This window comes from Phascolarctos cinereus, unplaced genomic scaffold, assembly GCF_003287225.1.
Source record: "Phascolarctos cinereus isolate Bilbo 61053 unplaced genomic scaffold, phaCin_HiC Scaffold_7;HRSCAF=346, whole genome shotgun sequence".
Classification (NCBI taxonomy): Eukaryota; Metazoa; Chordata; class Mammalia; order Diprotodontia; family Phascolarctidae; genus Phascolarctos; species Phascolarctos cinereus.
In genome coordinates, this window is record NW_027556180.1 from 53,844,747 (window position 1) to 53,860,969 (window position 16,223).

Sequence of the window (16,223 nt, forward strand, 5' to 3'; positions counted from 1 at the left end):
TTTTGCAATTCTCAGCACCCTACAATTACTTTATTCTACTCTATGAAAGTATCAGGGGGGTAGTACAACACTGAGGATTGTTTTATATTTTAATCTGTTTCATTAGGTCAATGTCGGAAAATGTGTTACCTGATGTCTCACTTTCTTAGTAATGAGTCCTTACACATTTAGTTGGGCTGATCTTTGAAAAGCAGTTTGGTCACTAGGTCCAAAGCCTTTTTCAGCTTGGTAGAATTTATTAGAGCTTGTACTCTATTAGCATACCCTTTAAAGAATGGGAGGGGGAGGTCACCTCTTATGCCACAATAAGGCACTATACATTACTGATTGCACCAAATCAGAGAAATAATTATGCAGTAATGGCCACTGTTAGGGGCCACTCTCTAGAGGGACCCAGTCATATCTGTCAAACACTAGCCAAGGGTCATTAAATGAACAATCAACAAGAGTTTATTAAGTTCCAGGCACTGTGCTAGGCACTAAGAATACAAAGACAAAAATGAATCTGGTTCTGCCTGCAAGGAGCTTACATTCTATTTAGAAGGCAGGCACATTAATAAGCATATGTAAAATATGCACAAAATAAGTAAAGAGTGATTTTGAAAGCTAGAGAGATCAGGAATGGCTTTATGTAGAATTTATTTACATAAAACACACACTTGTCACCAACTATTTAGAAAACAGCATTCTTTTACAGAAGCAGAGGATTTTTAAGCTACAAGAGAGCGTAGAGATTATCTAGCCCAGTCCACTCATTTATCTTTTCTCCTGCTTGATGTTTTTTGAACTGCTGCAGATACAGTCATTAAATCAAGATTCACTGTGTTCAACCCTATATTACCATATTGCCCTCCTAAAATTCTGAAGTTGTTTATTTTTCTACCACATCTTACCCTTCCACTAAAATAAAATAATTCTGATCCTCAAACTCGTTCCATACTTTTACTCAAGAAGCTCTAAAATCAACTCTGTGGGCTCTCCATCTCTGTCTCAATTTGGAACAAAACTACTATTTAAAGCCGTGCTCCTTGGCAGATCATATTCAGGTGTCCCTATATAAGACATACCCACATTCTTATAGTATTCTACTGATCAAAGTTTAGATCCCTGACCTACATCTTCTGTGAGGTAGCAGCGTGGGTTTGAATCCTGATGCTGCCACTTATTGCATGCCCATTAGCTTCTATGGACCTCGATTCTCCAATCTATAAAATGAGAGGGTACCTTTCAATAATAAAGCTCTTCTCACTCTTCTCCCTTTTTAAAAAGTTTATGGTTGCATTCTTGTTCTTCATTAACTTAATCAAGTATATTCAAAGTTCTACTCCTCCACTGCCATCATATAACCATAACCACTATAGGAGGATAAACAGGAATAAAGAGGAATTTACCACCCACTGCAGTGAAGCAATTTTATTCCAAGAGTTCTCACCAACAGGGAAAATTTATACAAGGAGGATTTATTATAGAATGAAAAGATTTTTTTAAAAAGGAAAAAAAAAACTAGCTGTGTGACCCTGGGCAAGTCGCTTAACCTGGATTGCCTCATTAAAAAAAAAAAACAAGAAAAAAAACCACTGCCCTGGAATATATTTGCTTTGATACTATGGATATCTTGCTTGTTTCTTTATCTTTACTGTTTAAATTTAATACAAAGAAACCAAAGCTCATTTTTTTTTCAGAAAAATATAGAAAACAAGTTAAACTCCCCCTGAATGTGATGGTATTGGTTTTCCCTAAACAAATGTTTTATATATGCTCTTTTCCTGCAAAGAAGTTTGTGGTTCATGCTGATGAGAAAATTTAGTCTAGAAATGTTCACCTTTGCACAGGAAACAGTACTGTTTTATTTGGTGCAGCCATTCAAATTATAGATATTTTGAATAGATTTTCACAATTTTTATTTAGTGAGGGTCATAATGAAAAAGTTTAACAATACTGCTTTAGTACATACAAAGTTCAAAAGGAAAAATTGTACGGCTATTTTTCAGTCACATTTTAATGAAAATTTAGATATTAATAATTGTACAAGATATACCATTTCTCCAAACTAATCCCAAGGACAACTTCAGGGGTTTTTTTAAATGCCTGAAATATAGAAAATCATCTCTGTTATTTCACCTTTTCAAATTTTGATTTTTAAGTTAATATTTAAGAAGTCATATGTATTTGTATATTTTCTTCTAAAAGGTAAATAATCTTTACAATGAGTTCATCAAAATGAAAAATTTAGGAAAAATACTTAATCACCACTGTCTACATAAGTATGTAAACTACAAAATTGTAACTTCTACACATCACTACTTTTCTTCAGTAAAGTGAAGTGCCAGATCCTGAGGCAAATTATATATTTAAATCCAATTCAAAATGCATGTGTTAAAATTCATGGTATTTCACTCTACCAATGTTAAGGGAAAAAATTATTAAAAATAAATTTTCTGCTGCTAGAGGATATCCCTACATGAAAGGCCTTTTTTGTTCTTCTAGGACAAACAAAACAATATAATAAAAGCAGGCTGCTTACTATCACCCGAGATGAGTAAAAATATGGCCAATCCTTCCTCCATCTCTGTCCAACCTGCTTCTCATCTTCCTTGCTTTCCTTAGCTTGATAATACAAGAGCTAAATGCAGAAGATGCCTCGTTCTTTCCTGAACCAAAGTGCTTTAGGCCTCAAAGTAAAACCTAAAAAGAAAAGTCTAATAAAAAATATAACCCTCCTAGACCCTTCATCATAAAACACAGGTGTCCTTCAACTAAAGTTTTTATACTAAACAACAATGAAAGTGGTTGAAAGACGAAATGTTAGGAGATTAAAATTACAATAACTTTTGCCACTTAACTTAGATTACTGGATTGACTTTTTTTTTTTGGTAAACAGAAATAGAGGCATTTGAAAACTTTAAAAAAAAATAGGAGTGCCTGAGTCCTAGAACATGACTGAAACTGAAAAGCCCAAATAATTTTTCTCCACTCCAGAATGAAAAGTTAATTTGGGAAAAGTTATGGGGATAAATCTATTGTATGCATATATCCAACTGCATGTGTATGAAAAAACATTAACTGGAAAAGAAAAAAAGAAAAAAAAAGAAAAAACAACTGATGTGAATAAGTGTGGCTACAGGGGCAGCTTTCCACTCCCCTTGCCTATACTGAATAATCCAGTAGATGTCCTGAAAAAGCAAAGTCTTTTAAAGTTTTAGCAGCTGTTGTATCTTCTTAGTTTCAACTTTTTTTTTCTTTCTCTCTAGTGTGACTCTTTGAACCATCCTTATTACCTCAAAGTAGGGAAAGCCTTAACAAAAAACTCACTGACCTTCATCCTGTCAGTATCTCAAGGAGCAAATCCAACCACAGAGCTTAGCAAGTAAGGTGAAAATCAAGAGGACTCCAGGTAGTGGCATCTACATCCAAGAACACACACAGAGGAAGCCAAGGAAAGTGCCACCCAATAGCAGTTGCTAAATTTGCAGCTGCAACCTCTCAGAACTGTGATTCAGACAACTTTATTTCCATAGGAAGAAAAACACAATACCACTTACTACGATCAGATTTTCACAGGTATTGCAACCTCTATAACTAAAGTTTTGGTTGTAATACTTACCTAAGGCCTGTTTCAGAACTTAAAACCTAGGATAATTTTAAGGAACTGACTAGAGTGAGGGAAATACACGCTGTGAAAAACACAGTACTAGGGGCAGCTAGGTGGCGCAGTGGATAAAGCTCCATCCTTTAAGTCAGGAGGACCTGAGTTCAAATCCAGTCTCAGACAAATGAGGCATACTAGCTGTGTGACCCTGGGCAAGTCACTTAACCCTGATTGCCTCCATTCCCATATACCTCCAAAAAGAGATTCTCCTAAAAAAAATAATAAAAATACAGTACTCAAATTGAGAACAGAAAACCCTACACACCAGAGCTAATTCAACAATGTAAAGTAATATCTCATAGCTCAAATATCATAATCTTTGAGGGAAAAACGTATTTGTTTGTTCTTTGAGTTTTTTCAGCCTAATCAAAGGCTCTGCCCACAATAGATACTGAACAAAGGATATAAATAACAAAACGTATTTACCTTTCTGTTAGTGTATGCTCACAAAAAATATCCTACTAATGAAGATGCAATTATGCTTCAATATAGTTATGAATATATACCTATAGTTGTTTATATAGTTCTAATATCTCATGTAAATCAAATCATATTTTACACTAAGTGGGAATGACTGCTATTAAAGATCATTCAATCTTTGCAAAGCAAAGAATTCTTTCATAATGAAATAATACCTAATGATACATATTAAGATAGCTTACGTATCAGTGTTCAAAGTTTGGATGTTTCTTTGCCAGATTTCTTAAAGTGTATCATGAGTCTAGAAGAATTTAAGCTTCTATATATTTTCTCTAATACATAAACAAAAAAACCCACCCCACTTTGCAAATATTAAATAACTTCCCACTCTTTTGATGACTTCCATCATAGAAAATAATGTTATAACACTTAAATCAACTTTCCAGAAAAAAAATTACAAAGATGTAAACAATTATGAAATATACTTTCCCTCCAAAAAAATAAAAATCAATTCACTAAGTTTACAGAATGATTCTTTTTTAAGTAGGAGATTATCCAGGCCAACCTTCTCGTTATAGTTGAAAATCTAAGAGGCAGGGAAGTGGAGTCACTTGTCCAAGATCAACCAGACGGGACTCGAACCTGCCTTTCCACTGAATTAAATTCACATTCTTATATTTTTGTTCTATACTTATTTTAGACACTCTATCTTCCTGAACCCTTGAGTAAGAAGCCCTCCTTAGGAGAGCTGTCTCAAAAACTAGATTAAGAAATTAGTATGAAAGAAAGGCTCCATTCATGAACTTCAGTTAGTTGGGTACCCCGCTGAGAGAAATCACTGCCCCAATAACTCGTCCCTTCGTTACCCCTGACGCTAGTAAGTGCTCGGCTGCAGAAGCTGCTTTGGAAGGGGGAACAAGGAATCTAATTTAATAGTACCGGGCAGCGTAGCTCAGTGGAAAGAAATGAGGCTTTACAGAGGAGCTGGATGTGAATTCGAGTTCTGCCACTTAATTCCGCGACATCGGGCAAATCAGTAAGGTATCCCTGTTCAACGCTTTCTCCTCTGGAAAGCGAGTGTGGGCTTGCTCCCCAGTACACCCCCCCTTCCAGCAGCGGGCCCTCGCTAAGTGAATGGCGGGACGGAGGGCTCCACGTGGGTCCCACACTAGCGGAAGGGCTCCACTTTGGGGGACCGCGGCGTTCACCCGCCCGGAGCAGCACCCCCCTCCCCCGAGTCCGCGGGCCGGGCCGGACCGGGGGCGGGGTCCCCGGCAGGTGGGGAGCGCTCACAGCCCCGCCTGCCCCCCGGCCGGCCCGGGTTCGAGGCAGGGGCGGGGGCGGGGCCGGCTCTCACCTTTGTCGCAGGCCAGCAGGAAGAGCTTCTCGTCCAGCGTGGTGTCCTCCTTCACGTCCCGCACGTCCTTCAGCGCCAGGAGCTTGGTGGGGGACGAGGACGCGGAGGAGCCCGACAGGTCCGAGCTCTGGTAGAGAGCCGCCATGATGGCGGCCCATGAAGGGGGGGATCCAGGGGGTGGGGAAGGGGACGAGGAGCGGGACGGGGACAGGGACGGGGAGGGGGACGGGGACGGAGGGGGGGCTTCCTCCGGCCCCGGCCCCGGCCCCCACTCCGCCCCGTGGCTGGAGAGAAGCTGGGAAGCTTCCACGGTCCCCTCGTGGCGCGGCTGCTCCGGAGCCACCGGCGTCAGCGCGCGAGCCGCTAGAGCTCCACTGACAGGCGACCGTCCCCCACAGCCGCCAGCCGGGGATGGGAAGGCGCATGCGCGGGCGGGGGCCGGGCGCCCCTCCCTCCCCATCCCCATCTCCAGCCCCATCCCCACCCTCTGGGACGGGCCGGAGGGAGAGCAGCTCGAGGGACTCGGCGGGGGGCGGCACGCGACACGGCACTCCGGCGGGGGCTGGAGAGCGCGGTGCTAGGCTCTGGGAAAGAGGGCAGGGAGGCTGGGAGGCAGGGAAGAGAGCACCGGGATGGATGCGGAGAAGGGAGCACGAGCGCGCGGAGCCCGGGATGCAGGAAGGGAGCACGAGTGCGCAGAGCCCGGGATGCGGGGAAGGGAGCACGAGCGCGCGGAGTCTGGGATGCGGGGAGAAACGCACGCGGAGCCAGGAGAGCGGTCCGGGGGGGAGGAGGCGGGAGAGGGGCTCGCGGAGCGGGTTTGGGGGGCAGTAGGGAGAGCGAGGATCAGGGAAGCGGAGGGAAGAGAGCTAGCTCGAAGAGAGGGGCGCGGGGGTCAGCGGAGAGGGGCAGGCGGAGCAGTGGGGTGAGGAGCTCAGTAAGGAAGGAGGAGTAGGGAGAAGAGCGAGCCGACCACGGGGAGGGGGTGGGAAAGGAGCTTAATGGGAAAAGGGGGGACAAGGGCTGCAGGAAAGGGGGGCAGAGGGATGAGCGCGAGGAGCTGGGGGAGGGATGGGAAAGGAGGACAAGGGGAAAAGGGGGGCAAGGGGATCAGCGAGCAGGACAGAGAGGCGCTAGCGGGGGCAACGCGGATCGGGGAGCGGGCAGGGAGAGATGAGAGCTGGGAGGGCAGGGGGATCAGTGCGGAGCAGGGGGGAGGGGGACAAGGAGAGACAAGAGATGGGGGGCAGGGAGGATCAGTGCGGAGCTTGGGAAGAGAAGTAGGAGAACCGGGGAGGGGGCAGGGAGAGGCGCGGGGCGGGGAGGAAAGACAAAAACTGGGGCGGCAGAAGGATCAATGCAGAGCAAGGGGGGCAGGGAGAGCCGAGATCTGGGGGGAGGGGGGTCAGCGATTGGGAGGGATGCCTGGGGTAGTGGCGAGGCCAGCGGAGCTGGAGCAGGAGCTGGAGCCGATGCTGTAGGGCCTCGGGTGCTGCTCTCCGACTCGCTCTTCACGTCATCCTCGGTCTCTCGGGAGCGGCCGGACCCGACTTGCAGCTATGGTGGCCGAGGAGGGCACCTCTTATCTTCTCTATACACGTTTAGGATGAGAAGGCAGCCTCACGGAGGGGCTGGGGGGAGGTGGGAGTCAGGAAGCTTGAATCTGCCCCATTACATGGCTGGGTGACCCTTAACCTCCCTGGTGCTCTAGGCTCTAGTCTCAGATCTAAGCTGCTGACCTGCAGGTTGTCCTAGCTGAGAGTGTCCCAAATCTCTGAAATCCTCGATCCATACAGAAAAAAGAAAAGGACATTTAGACCCAAAAGGGACCTTAGGAGATCGTAGGCTAAAAGTTTAAGCACAGGAAAGGGCCTTGGAAGCCATTAGATCCACCTTCCACATTTGAGGCCCAGAGTGTTTAAGTGACTTGCCCAAGTATCCCACAGCTACTGTCTGAGACCCTATAGGAACTCGGATCTTTGAGATTCCATTGCTTTCCATAAACATTTTCAAGATGACCTTGCACAAGATTGTGGTAATAGTGATGGAACTGAGACCAAAATGAATTTAAAAGCATCTTTCAAATGCTTCCTATGTGCAGAGGACTCTTAGGAACTGGGGATCTAATTAGAAAAGTAAGGCAGACTCTGCTCTGAAGCTCACACTCTGATGAGGGAGATGAAACATACAGAGCCCAACCTGGTACTTACTCTTGGCCAGATTTTTCCCCCACTATCACTTCCCAACAACCCTCCTTCAATAACTACTAACAGAATTCTCCTAAGAAGAGTTAAACAAAAACAAAGAATAACCACATCTGGCCCCTATAATTCACTGTCTGCCTCTTTAGGGAAAGGAAGGAGGGCTTCCTGTTGGAGATAGAGTCTGAATGGATTCCATGAAGCATAAGTGAGGGAAAAATATATTCTACAAGCGGGATTTAGGGGTTGATGGGAAGGGGAGCCTTGCAAAGGCAGAGAGTTAAAAAGAGATGGGAATGTAGTACACAGAGAGGGTTTTGTTTAATAAGCTTGGAAAGGCGAGTTGGAACAGGATTATGGCAGTACTTTTTAAGGCAAATGGTTGATATTTTATCCTAGAGGCAAGGAGATGTCACTGAATATTTTTGAATATTTAGGGGAGTGATATGGTCAAATTTCTCCAAATTTGGAGAACTAGTGGAAAAAACAATAACAAAATTCTAATAGTCCAGGCAAGAGAGGGTGAGGACTTGAACCTAATTGATGGCAGGTCAAGGGGAGAAAAAGGAACAGATGGGAGATGTATTGTGGAGGTAAAATGAAGGAGATTTGGCAGCTGATTAATTACATGTGGGGTAAAAAAAGGGGAAGAGTGGAGGGTGACTCCAAGGCTTTGAATCTGGATGACTAAAAGAATCTTGGTGTTATTCAACAGAAGGAATAAAGACAGGAAGAAGGGACAGTTTGTTGGGAAAGATAATGAATTCTGTTTTGGGCATGTACAGTTTGGGATCTCTATGGGACATTTATTAGGAGCTATCTAGTAAATAGACAGTTGGTGACATGAGTCTGAAGCTTTTAGACATCTGTTGGAGCATGCTTTCTGCCAAAAGCAGAGCAGTTGGTAAGTTCTTGACTAGTCCTAATGTTTATTTTATTCTTTGTAAATTGGAGAAAGGGAGGTGGGGTGCTGTTATGCTGATTCTGATGAATATGGAGGAACTTACACTAAAGTAGAAATAGAAAAATAGAATTTGCACATGCTTGAAGGTTTGTAAAGCGCTTCACATTTGCTCCTCACCACCACTTTTTGAGGTAGATGCCAATAAATCTATTTTACATATGAGGAAAATGAGGCTTACAGAGGTAAATGATTTGCCCATGACAGCTTGTGTCAGGTAGAATTTGAACTCAGGTCTTCATGTCCAAGTCCAGTAATCTACTAAAGAAACAAGTGACCAATCTATATTATGTGGTGGAGGACATACACACACACTAACACATGTCTTCAATCTGGTGAAGCTAAATTTTAAAGAGTTCAAATAATAGTTCCACAGCAGTGCCCGAGGTGCCAGGATGATAGATTTAGAGCTAGTAGGACCTGTCTATTTCATCCATTTCATTTTACAGGTAAGAAATCTGAGGTCCACACATCCTTTTTTTTTCTCAGTGAGGCAATTGGGGTTAAGTGACTTGCCCAGAGTCACACAAAGCTAGTGAGTGTTATGTGTCTGATGCCAGATTTGAACTCAGGTCCTCCTGACTCCAAGGCCAGTGTGCTATCCACTGCACCACCTAGCTGCCCCCTTGAGGGCCATACATCTTAAGTGACTTCTCTGGGGTCACACAAATAATGACCAAGCTTGGATTTAAATCCACAATCTCTAGCACTAAGTCCATACACTTGCTATCATGCCTCTCAGGTACAAAGGAATGGTTAGGGGAAACTGCCTGGATAAAGTAGATTTAGGATTTAGTCTGATTAGGGCTGGGTAGATAGGATTGTGCTGGGGAACGGGTAGGATGTTATAGATAGAGGAGACAGTCCTGGTAAATGATCAGAGGCTAGAAGTGAGAGGATTGTTGTGAATCAGGGCTGGCAAAGGTGGGAGTAGAAGGGGAAGGCTAGGAAAGCAGGTTTGCTTGCCTGGACTAAGGTTGTAAAAACTCACAGGTTAAGTAGCAGAAATGAGGATGAAATGTTTGAAGGCCTAGGACTGAAGTCTTATGATGGCCTAATCCAGATCCTTTAGGAGTGGTGTCACTAGAGGTATTTTTGGGCAGGTAAAATGAAGCTTAATTAAGAGCGATTCTCTATAAACATGTAAACTAGATTAAAGGAGAGGAGAGCCTGGAAATGCTGAGATTTCAATGTAATAGGAAATTAACTGGTTGAAACTACAACTGTAGTGATAAAGTGGAAAAACTTTACTTGAGAGATGTTAGGACTAAAAATATGGCAAAGATGTGGATCTTTGAAGTACTAATGAAGTGTCAAACATTATCCCCAAATCAGTTGATCAATATAAATTTAAGTGCCTGCTATGTGGCAGACATTGTGCTGGGCAACAGGGATACAAACAGAGAATGATATAATCCCTACTTTCAGGTGTGTTACATTATAACTGGGGAGAAAAATAAGTGCAATTGTAAATATTTACACAATAAATACAAAGAAAATACAAAGCAGTTAACTAGGAGGTGAGGAAAGACTAGCAGTTAGGGATTAAGGAAGGTTTGATGTAGAAAATCCTGCTTGAATTAAGTGTTGAAGGGATTCTAGGAGGAAGAGTGAGGTGGGAGTGAACTCCAGGCATGAGGGACCATGCCAAGTCATAGGGGGACAGGCAGTAGACAGAGAGAAAGCCAGTTTGGCTGGAGAGAGAGGCTAGAAAGAGATGGAGGCTAATTGGGAGGGGCTTTAAAAGCTAAAGAAACAAATTTATATTTTATCTTCAAAGCAACAGGGAGCCACAGCAGTTTATTGAGTAGAGGAGTGACATGGTCAGATGTTCATCTAGGCAGCTATTTGAAAGTTAAGGGGGAAAAAAAGCAGTTACACCTCTCTCTCTCCCTCTCTCTCCCTGCTTTTAACTCAGGTCCTCCTAATTTCAGGGATGGTGCTGTATCCACTGAGCCGCACCTAGCTTCCCCCTCATGCAGTATTCTATTTAGTTTTGGGGCTTTTTTTGTTTGGTTGGGGGTTTTTTTTAGGCAATTGGGGTGACTTGCTCAGGATCACACAGCTACTAAGTGTCAAGTGTTTGGTCTGAGGCTCGATTTGAACTCCAGTCCTCCTGACTTCAGGGCTGGTGCTCTATCCACTGTACCACCTAGCTGCCCCCTGATGCAATATTCTAAGGGAGAGGTGATAAGGACTTTCAGCTAAGGTGCTAACTCTGCAACTAGAAGGAAGGGGTTGGATGAAAGTCATATTGTAGAAGGAGACAATTATAAGGGGCTTGGGGAGTGGAGCAAAATGGTAGTGGAGCATCCTAAATTGTAAATGGTATTTTCTTGCCTGGACAGGGAAAAATAAGACAGGAGAATAAAAGAGTTCATATTAACAAAAGCAGTTATTGAGTTCAATCCCTTAATATAATGCATTTTTCTTTGTATATAAATGATTATTTGGACTTTCAGGTTTTTCTCTACTTATGTTGATGGAATTCTGTTTATTTACTGTTGTTGTTCAATCATGTCACACTTTTCTTGACCCTATGAACTATACTGTTCATGGGGTTTCCTTGGCAAAGATACTGAAGTGGTTTGCCATTTCCTTCTTCAGTGCATTAAGGCAAACAGAGGTTAAGTGACTTGCCCAGGGTCACACAGCTAGTATGTATCTGAGGATAGATTTGAACTCAGGTTTGCTGACGCTAGGCCCACTGCTCTACCACTGAGCCACTTATCTGCCTTATCTACTACCCATACCCTATTGAACAGTCCCCAACGGGATCAGCAACATACCTTGGCTTAATAGGTCTATATTATGTAGCTAAAGAACAGAATTACACTGACTGGTTTATTTGAAAAGTAAATTCATGAACTTGGCCTCACAAGAGTCATGGTTGAATCAACTCAACCAGATATTTAAAATAAAAACGTGCATTTAGTAAAAATACCAAAGCACAATTATATGCCAGAATTCTGTGAAAGCAGTAAATGATTGAAAAGAATACAAATCATCATATCCCTCAACTGAGTGACACGCTGGTAAGAGCTACTACTTTTTAGGAAGTTTATAGTCAGATCATCAAAAAAAAAGTTTTTTAATCTGAGTATTCAGTACAAAAAAAAGTAATTCTACTTATTCTGCTAGATGTAGTAATCTGAAAAATATAAGAAAATCCAAAATATGTAGATCAAAGGATAGGGTTGGCAAATTATATAGAAAAGAAATCACATAAATTTCTAATTAAAATTATTCACAAATAGAAATACCAGTTGAACTTTATTTGGAGAATATTGCTTTTAAGATTTCATGAATATGGGAAGTTCTCATGAAACATCCTGAAGATAACAGGCAAATGATTCTAAGGAAGAAAAAAGAGGAACCGTCTAAAGAGATTTACATGCATGTATAGGGAACTAATCCACCAATTTAATTTAAAAAACAAAAAATATGTAAAAGAAGGTAGAAACAAGGGCATTTAACTGTGGATGACTACAAATGAGTGGCACAGTCCCGAAAAAATAGCTAAATCTCATAATAAGTTGAAGCGGTGAAGGGTGGCTTTAGCCCCTCCCCTGTGAAGGGGAGGGGCTTTAACTAGATTGAGAGAAAAAGAAAGATAAGTATGATTTAGAGTAGATTGCTTTCAGAGTAGGTGGTAGGATTTTAACAAATGGAGGAGAAAAGAGAAAGACTCAGTTTTTGTTTTGCATTCTCTCCTGTCAAGGAGAATGATCTTCAGACTAGGAAGGAATGAACAAAAGTAGTTAATGGGAAAGTGAAAGTGATGAATGAGGGGATGGCAAGAGGATCAAGGTACTGAAAGAAATAGTGGCTTTGATTGCTAGTTTGCAGTCAGTAATTTTTTTTTTAATGGTAGAGAAATGGGAAAGTGCCACAGGACAAAAAAAAAAAAGCAAACATATTCATATCATGAGGTGGTAGAGAGTAGAATCTTCAAATTAAGCCATAATTTCACTTTCTTCAGCATTCTAGGGCATATTACTAAAGGGGTGGTTTAAAATCATTTAGAAAGAGAAATGGCAATTACTGAGATCACATGGGTTCATCAACAATATGTCATGCCAGAATAAATTAATTTACTTTTTTTGGATGTAGACCCCATTCCCATTCCAGAGACAACCCTTTCTAGAATATAACACTCTGATGCTTTCTCTAATGCAGTGATTCTCAAAGTGTGGTCCTTGGACTCCTAGAGATCTTCAAGACCCTTCCAGAGGGTCCAAGAGATCAAAACTATTTTCATCATAATACTAAGACATTATTTGCTTATTAAAATAATCCTCCCTTTTCTAAATACATATCTGGGTAACGTTAGATTTTCTTCATATCCTTCAGTTAGAACAGTGTACCACAATAAATGCATGAACAGATAGAAAAATCCAGCTATCTTCTAAAAAACTTTAGTACAGATTCAATGATGAACTATGTGTCTGTTCTAGTATTAGCCTAGCTAAACTCAGGGAGGCTCATCACTGAGCTAGGGGATGATTCATTTTTCAGCTATAGTAATTTCTGGGTTTTTTTGAGGGTTTTTTTGTTTGTTTGGTTAGGCCATGGGGTTAAGGGACTTGCCCAGGGTCACACAGCTAGTAAGTGTTATGTATCTGAGGCCAGATTTGAACTCAGGTCCTCCTGAATCCACGGTCAGTGCTCTATCCACTGCGCCACCTAGCTGCTCCCTATAATAATTCTTCATGACTATCTAGTGGTAGGTACACCAGTGAAATTATGGTATGTGTATATGTAATGTACATGTGTACGTTAAAATATATGTAATAGATCACTGGATATGTTTTCAAAAGACCTGAGTTCAATCCTAACCCTGCTTCTTACTTGCTGTGAGACACTAGGCAAGTCATCTGACTTTCCTTAGCCTTATTTTTTTTTCATCTGTAAGCTGAGGGAGTTGGATGGAGCGAAATAGTGGATAAGATTGCTTCCAGCTCTAACTTTCCAAAATTCAGTGATCTCTCAGATGAAGCCATCATTTATGTATGATTAAAGTGCCCTAAGTGCAGATTCATGAATAATGTATTGTTCCCATCTAATTGTTATGTCTTTTTATTCAAAGTAACTACCAATTATGGTACAGTACAGTGCTATTATCTAGATGACTTTAAAGCTGCAAATAAACACTGCATCATGTGAATAGCTTTGCTGTGGCCCTGCCTGCTCCCGTCTGCTACAATGAGAACCATTTGTTTACTGTCTTTGCATATGCTCTTAGATCATCCCCGTTGTTTCTTATTGTCACCCACTTCTTGCTTCATCAGCCAACATGTATCTTTTCCCATCATTCAAAGGCCTTTCCAAGTCAACATTAGGTATGATCTTCTAGAATTGGAAGACTTCAGAAATCATTCTGTCCATTTTATAGATTAAAAAGGGTACACCAGGAGTTAGTGGCAAAACCAGGACAAGAACCCAGTTTTCATTTCCAGTCCAATTGCTCATTAGTGTATTAGATTTTTTTAACAGCTTTCCAACCACTTACATATGTTTTTTTCAATATTTTACATATTTTAAAATCATTTTCTTATCTATATTAAATTAAAACCACTCTGAAATCAAGAACCATGTAATCTATCTCCAGTTCTGTCATGTTATTGGGTATTTTGTAAAATGCCATGCCTATGGGCTTGGAAGTTTGATAAAGTTAATCTCTATAGGCATTAAAACCAACCCCACTCTTACCTGAAGCATTTATGACAACTGATAATAATGGTCTATTTCTCATACTTTATGTGAGCCCAACATGAATTTTCATTGTGTGATGGGGGCTCAAGCCTGGCATTTGCATAAAACTCCTAATTGGAAGAGAGAGTGATCCCTTAATGCTCTTGACCTCTGTGAAGGGTGGAGTTGAGAGCTTGGAAAAGGAGAGATTCTGGGCTTCTGACTTTTGGCTTTTAAAGAAGACATGAGGTTCCAGGCTTTCTCCAGGGAGAGATTCCTTGAGGGAGAGAAATACTGGGAAGAGGCCAACATGAAGAGGATTCTATTACCAGTTTGCCACACTAAAGACCTTAGGGAATTTCCCCTTGGCTGAGATTAAGGACTTTCTCTTGGCTGTTCTCACCGCCAGTTGGAGAGTCCATTTGTTCTGTGTGTTGTCCATTACATTCTAATCTGTACAGACTCTCTAATTTCTATTTGCTTTCAGCTTGGATAAATGGACTTATTTGCTATGCATTATGTGTGATGGTCTATGTGGAACTGGCATTTGGTGGGAAAGAATCAGTTAAACTTTCAGATAGAGCATCTCTGTTAAGGGATGGTGCCTAGAAGAGTGGCTTGACCTGAAAATTCATTTCCCTAGACTTTCAATAATTAGGGGGGATGGGACAGATAGATATAATTCCAACCTAGTATCCTGTGTCTGAGAAGAGGACAGTGACCAGCTGCAATCTCCTGAAGGCTTTCCCTGCAGAAATCAAAATCTTCCTTGGAGAGGGGTGGAGGAGTATCCAGAGGTTGCTATCTGTTCACTCGTCCCTATGAGCCACCTTAAGATAGACTCGTGTAGACCCATATAACCTACAACTGGAGTCAAGGATGGGCAGAGCAGCTGTAGCACAGAATGACCTCAGCCCCTGGGCAGCTCCGCATTCTCTAAGGAAAATAAGTGCAGGTGGATCCAAACCAAAGAACCTCATCTTCAAATCAGAGTTTGAGAGCTCTTTCTGCAGTGTAGGATGTCCCAAAAGTCTTAGTGAAGTTTTAAATGTATGCTTAAAACTGTACTAAGGTTTTTGGGACACTGTACTATGCTCTCTCATAGTTCAGTGACCTTCTAGTTCAGTCCATATCCCTCCCTCCAAATAGGCATGTGAGAGCTAGTCAATCCAACAACAGACTTTTATTTAATTAAAACAAGGCCAGCTAAAACAGTCAAGTCACTCAAGTATTCACTGGGATTATTCTATCTCAAATCAGATAATCTTAGATGTCAAATCTCCTATCTTTTAAGTGAATTGATTTCCTGGTACAAGAATACTTCCACAAAGCACTAATCTATAAAACACATATAATGAAACAATGTTACTTCAGACAGTTAGCTACATCAGAGCATTTAATGAACAAGCATTATTATGTCTTTACTATATGCCAACCACTGGAGATAACAAAACCAAAAGTGAGTTTACCTTGAATTTATGATCTAACCAAGGAACACAACAAGTATATATATTTGTTCAGTCATTTTGGTCATGTCTGACTCTTTGTGCCCCTATTTAAGGTTTTCTTGACAGAGATACCAGAGCGGTTTGCAATCTCCTTCTTCAGTTCATTTTATAAATGAGGAAACTGAAGGTTAAGTGACTTGCCCAGGGTAACACAGCAACTAAATGTAGAAAGTGGTACTTGGAATAAAGGTAGAGATTCTAATAGGGGAAATTGAAGAGGGACTATTATAAATGGGAAATACCATTAGGCTAGGACAGCCAAAATCCAGGCAATAAAAAGCTTAAAATCAGCCTGAGGTTCCTAAAATAATCATAGGAAAATATGGGGAGTGTGCTGCACTGGGCAGAATTGTACTGGACATACTGAGACCTGAGATGTGGAGCTTCAGGGAAACTCCTAAAATTTACAGGTGGTAATCTGCCAGCAAAGGAG

General features: G+C 41.6%; 1 protein-coding gene across 3 annotated transcripts in view; it reads right to left on the reverse strand.

The window, feature by feature from the left end:
* TRPC1 (transient receptor potential cation channel subfamily C member 1) overlaps window positions 1-6,928 on the reverse strand; it is a 75,962-nt gene extending 69,034 nt beyond the window's left edge. For all 3 annotated transcript variants that reach the window (XM_020970982.2, XM_078147229.1, XM_020970980.2), the window contains exon 1: window positions 5,427-6,928. In XM_020970982.2, coding sequence (XP_020826641.1) covers window positions 5,427-5,904 — 478 coding nt within the window. In that variant the 5' untranslated portion in view covers window positions 5,905-6,928. The remainder of the gene's footprint in view (window positions 1-5,426) is intronic.
* Between the last annotated feature and the right edge of the window lie 9,295 nt (window positions 6,929-16,223).